We start from the raw sequence: 5,729 nt of genomic DNA on the forward strand, positions 1-5,729 counted from the left end.
CGCAACACGACAGGCTGTTTTAAAAAAAAACACACAACCTCATCTGCACAATGCAATCTTTCCATAATCGCACAGCAGCCGCCTCGCTAAACTGAAAACAAGGAGGTGTTGAGTTTAAAAAAACCACACAATAAAATCGCACACGCATGCATCTACAGTGCTCAGTGCATTTTAAATCGTAGCTCTGAAATGAAACTAATGTGTTTTGGGCAGGCTACACATTACATATGGAAATAACGTACGAATCTGTAGAGTTGTGAAGTCAAACGAACACCGAGCACACTTACTGCAGCCTACCAGGAACACAAAATAATAGAAGAGAAGAGAGCGAGTCAAGCAGACCAGCGTCTGGGCTCTAGTGCCTTCATCAGTGTTACTGAAACTAAACTGAGTCAAGCAGACCAGCGTCTGGGCTCTAGTGCCTTCATCAGTGTTACTGAAACTAAACTGAGTCAAGCAGACCAGCGTTTGGGCTCCAGTGCCTTCATCAATGTTACTGAAACTAAACTGAGTCAAGCAGACCAGCGTTTGGGCTCTAGTGCCTCCACCAGTGTTATTGAAACTAGGAGAGACAAGCAAAGGGTATGAGACTGTACCTGCAGCTCGCACCAGGCCACCTCCACCCAGGTGTCAGTGTCCAGCCCCTTGTAGACGGTCTTGAAGGCTCCCCTGCCCAGCTCAATGTCGAACTTGAGAAACCGGCCCCCGGGCGAGGTGGCCACTGCCTTCATCTCCGCCTCCTCCTCCAGCTCCTTCTCTGTCCGCACCCTGGCGGCCGCGATGGCAGCAGCTGAGCCGGTGTCGGCCGCTCTGTCTTTACCGGGGGGTTCCCGGGGGCCGCGGGCTGCAGGTGGAGCTGCTGAAGACAGCGGGGCCCCGGGGCTGCTGGCAAACACGCTGTCCGAGCTCTCCGTGCCAGTGCAGCCCTGTTTAGCGATTTCTCTCTCCTCCTCCTCCTCCTCCTCCTCGCACAGCTCCACGCTCTTGCGAAAGAAACGCTTGTTGTTCTCTCTCCCGCCACTACAGGAGACCCCCACTGCCTCACGAGTCTCCACCCCGCCGTGGGAGGCAGGCATCTTTATCCTCAAGGAAGGGGAAGACGGAGGGGTTGAAGCGGGGACCGGCACGCTGCAAGTGGAGGTCAGAAGGACCAAGGCCGCTCCAGCGCCGTTCCTGTTGCCCCCAGGGCTGCTCTCGATGCCCCCTTCTCTCTCCTGCACCTTCCTCTTCTCCACACTCACTCCATCAGTTTTTTCCGGTTCCTCAGTGCCTGCTGGTTCGCCCGCGTCTGTCGCCATCGTCTTCCTCCTCCTCTCTTTCACACTCTCTCTGTCTCTCTTGTTGCCTAAACACCCCGTCCTCTCCTCCTCCAGTCGACTGTCTCGCTCTCTCCTTTCCTCCCTCACGACATCCTGTCAGCAACTTGTAAACTTGTGGTGTAACTTTTGCTTCTTAAAACTGTTAGAAAATAGATTTATTATTTTTGAATTTTTTTTTAATTTAAAAAAATATGTACGGTTTTAGTTTCGCTAGAAAGTGAGAGAGAGAGTGCGAGAGAGAAAAATACATAAGCGGATACAGAGACTTCTTCAAATAAATCCTGAAAGAAAGAAAAAAAAAAAAAAAGAAGATTAGATTTGATAAAATCAGAAAAGTAGGACTATCTGGAAATCTAAACCACAAACACTTGCCTTATTTCCAGCCCCCCCCCCGTAAGACACTAAACTCTACCCTCGTGCTAAATTAGTGAGCCACAATTACTGAGCAACACAGAATTCACTGCAACTTTTTTTTAAAGCTAGCAGGTTTCTCTTAATCTTTGGGTTCAGTCAAGTGAATTTCTACTTTGAATCGGGGAACCAAACCTGACGTGACAATGCCTTTAAACTTGACAGTCTGGAACAACGAAAGATGAAATGTAATTAATTATCCACTGCAACCACCGTGGTGAACGCCAGGATACCGTTTAAAAAAAAACAAAAAAAGGGGATGTAGCTTCTGTACAAAATAAAAAGAAGGTATTGTTTTTCTCACTAGAGACAGAAACGGCAAACTTCTGTTTTAACCCTGAAGAACGGTTCTGGTTCACGATTTGTGACCCAAATCTGCATTTCTTACAGAGTTCTGGAGTGCATATCCGCTAAAAACCTGACTGCCCACCTCGGGTCTCAAAGAAAGCAGCCTCAACCTTCTTGTGCTCCGTCCTTCGGACGAGACGTACCTGACACGCACACGCACACACACTTCTGTATCTAGGGCATGCCCCATAAAACACACACCAACTGAAATGCAGCCGAGCCCAGTTTTGAAGGCATCGGAGCACTGCAGACGAAAAAAACGCAAAAATATTTCAAACTAAGGACCCCGGCTGTCTTGTTATCTCCACGGGTGCGCCGCCCTGACCTGGCCTGACAGTAAAGGGCGTGTAATTAACAATTAGATGCCTGTTCCCTTGCCTCTGGGAGTCGCACGGAGAGTCAGTCAGGTGGGTAGGGAGGGGCAGAATGTGCACTGAGAGCTGGTGAACACTGTAATACTTGAGACAGCGCGCCTCTCTCTAAAATAACAACTCAGACCTCACCACAGACACTTTAAAAGGGCACAGACACTATTTTTAATTCACATATACAAACAAGGATGGAGACCCCCGCTGCACAGCAGTCTGATCCATTCCTGGTTACACTTGTTACCTAGGCAGAGGACCAGGTTGTGGACTACAATATAATGGAAAGCAGCTGACACGAGTTAAAATATCTCCTATCTGTCATACAGCAACACCCAGAGGAGGGCAATAAAGCAACAAACCCTGCCGACAGCAGAAGAAACGCCCGTCTTTCGGCACAGCGAAATACCCCACAATACTAGCTCATGCCTTTGCAAGAGCGACATAAAACAATAAAACACATTGCTGGTCCCAGGGAAAAGTGCCTTAACCCTGTCTCTTCTGTTGATGAAATGTATTTATTTATATATATATATATATATATATGTCGGGATGCAAGGGGTTAAATGTTCTCTTCTGCAGGGTTCTGGTTGTTAATCTGCTAATGCAGTAAAGCAGATACTGTAATGTAATGATGCGACTGTCTGTTTGATGATGGCTTGGTAATGAGGCTTGCTGGGGAGGCTAACGAGACACCTCGGGGCTCAGTCAAACTGGCTGTTACGTGTTCTTTAACTGTTACTCGAATTTTACCTGCATCTTTTAACTGCTCTTATCTGCAACGTGATCCTCTGTACTGTGATATTCTGTACTCTGATATTTTGCAATGTGATATTCTGTACTGTGATATTCTGTACTGTGATATTTTATACTGTGATATTCTGTACTGTGATATTCTGTACTCTGATATTTTATACTGTGATATTTTATACTGTGATATTTTATACTGTGATATTCTGTACTCTGATATTCTGTACTGTGATATTCTGTACTCTGATATTCTGTACTGTGATATTCTGTACTGTGATATTCTGTACTCTGATATTCTGTACTGTGATATTCTGTACTGTGATATTCTGTACTGTGATATTCTGTACTGTGATATTCTGTACTGTGATATTCTGTACTGTGATATTCTGTACTGTGATATTTTATACTGTGATATTTTATACTGTGATATTCTGTACTCTGATATTCTGTACTGTGATATTTTATACTATGATATTTTATACTGTGATATTCTGTACTGTGATATTTTGTACTGTGATATTCTGTACTGTGATATTTTATACTGTGATATTTTATACTGTGATCCTCTGTACTGTGATATTTTGTACTGTGATATTCTGTACTGTGATCCTCTGTACTGTGATATTCTGTACTGTGATATTTTATACTGTGATATTCTGTACTCTGATATTCTGTACTGTGATATTCTGTACTGTGATATTCTGTACTGTGATATTCTGTACTGTGATATTCTGTACTGTGATATTCTGTACTGTAATATTCTGTACTGTGATATTCTGTACTGTGATATTCTGTACTGTGATATTCTGTACTGTGATATTCTGTACTGTGATATTCTGTACTGTGATATTCTGTACTGTGATATTCTGTACTGTGATATTCTGTACTGTGATATTCTGTACTGTGATATTCTGTACTGTGATATTCTATACTGTGATATTCTGTACTCTGATATTTTGCAATGTGATATTCTGTACTCTGATATTCTGTACTGTGATCAAAATATGACTCCCGTTGCATAGCAGTTCGATCCATTCCTGGTTTTACTATTGAAATGATACACACCTACACATGAGGGGTAATCAAGCTCATAGTAAAACTGGGAATGGATTCCACCGCTATGCATTCATCCATGGAAAATGTGCATTATGCTCATATTGTAATGGCATGTTAGAGCCCCAGACACCAGAGATGAGACAAGGCGGGGGGGCGGGGGGGCATTTACAAGCCGAAGTCTTGCAAGTTGTCATGGGGCCCGCGCTGGAATGCAATGCAGAAACCAGAAAGAAATTTCAAGAATGTCTCAGAGAGAAAGAGAGAGAGAGAGAGAGAGAGAGAGAGAGAGAGAGAGAGCGAGCGCGACTGTGTACACTGTTAATCACAGTCAACCCTGGGATGAAAGCGCACGATGAAACACATCACCCTTCTGTATCAGGCTACCAGAAACACCAGTGCAAACAGATATAAAGAAAAAAAACAAAAAAAATTATTGAAAAATGATTCAACAAGCTGCTTCAAGCAGTGCTTTAAGACTGCCAATTCAAGATAAACGCAACACTCATTCCAGTTCCTTGGATTGGTGAGTCATGAGGTGCTGCCCCAGTTTGACAGGTTTGCTACAGATTAATGCCACACTCTTCATGGTATTTAGATACGAGTCAGGGCTGCCGAACTGGCATGCAAAAAAAAAAAAGAAACTAGATTTCTAAAAATGATTCTACATCTTGGGAGTTTTTACGATAACCAAAGCCTGCACTGGGCTTGCCTGGCCTGCAGTCATGTCACTGCAGATTCAAACTGTTACTGCTTATCTTATCTTGTATTCCGGCAGCATTATTATCTGCCCTTGCTGTAAACGACACTGTGCTTAAACGTGAAGCTTGCACTGTAACCCTGCGCTGCCCTCCAACACCTGCGTGAGTCGCCTGGGATAAAGACGTCTGGCAAATAATAATAATAATAATAATAATAATAATAATAATAAGGCAAAAAGTTTTGCATCAGCTAGATATTTTAGGATTCAGACCAAAACTAATTAAATAAATAAATAATTTAGATCTTTTTTTTTTTTTTTTTAATTTAACATTGTGTGAATCAAAATTCGCAGCGGCGTTTTTGGGTAATATTTAAATTTTTAATTTATTTTAAGTTTTTCACCTGGTCCTCCTTAGGTCGTTGTCCGTCATTTCCCCAAATGTCAAGCTTTGCAGTTTAAGAAGTTAATTCAAACCTTTTTTCGTCGCGCTCGCGACCGCAACACTTCAGTTGCACAATTCAGTGCTTTGAGTCGTCGATGGAGATGCACAGATGTGATGACCCCCAGCAGGGGGGGGGGGGGCCCCCCTTTACAGGAGTCTGCAGGACTCAGGTCGCTGTATCTCCCCCCGAGAGAAGGGCGCTCACAAGCCTGTGGTTATGACAAAGCTCAAGGGCCACTCCCGGTCCCCAACACAAGGGGTTGTGTTCTTCATGCGGACTTCAAGTCGTACACTCTTCGGGGGGGGGGGGGGGCGACACAGAAATCCCCGTTTTGAGC

General features: G+C 44.0%; 1 protein-coding gene across 2 annotated transcripts in view; it reads right to left on the bottom strand.

Moving 5' to 3' along the window:
* The window catches only part of LOC121305515 (serine/threonine-protein kinase WNK3-like), a 31,752-nt gene extending 30,157 nt beyond the window's left edge, over positions 1-1,595 (bottom strand). For both annotated transcript variants that reach the window (XM_041237161.1, XM_041237160.1), the window contains exon 1: positions 597-1,595. In XM_041237161.1, the coding sequence (XP_041093095.1) occupies positions 597-1,298 (702 nt within the window). In that variant the 5' untranslated portion in view covers positions 1,299-1,595. The remainder of the gene's footprint in view (positions 1-596) is intronic.
* Between the last annotated feature and the right edge of the window lie 4,134 nt (positions 1,596-5,729).

Source organism: Polyodon spathula, chromosome 43 (assembly GCF_017654505.1).
Source record: "Polyodon spathula isolate WHYD16114869_AA chromosome 43, ASM1765450v1, whole genome shotgun sequence".
Taxonomy (NCBI): Eukaryota; Metazoa; Chordata; class Actinopteri; order Acipenseriformes; family Polyodontidae; genus Polyodon; species Polyodon spathula.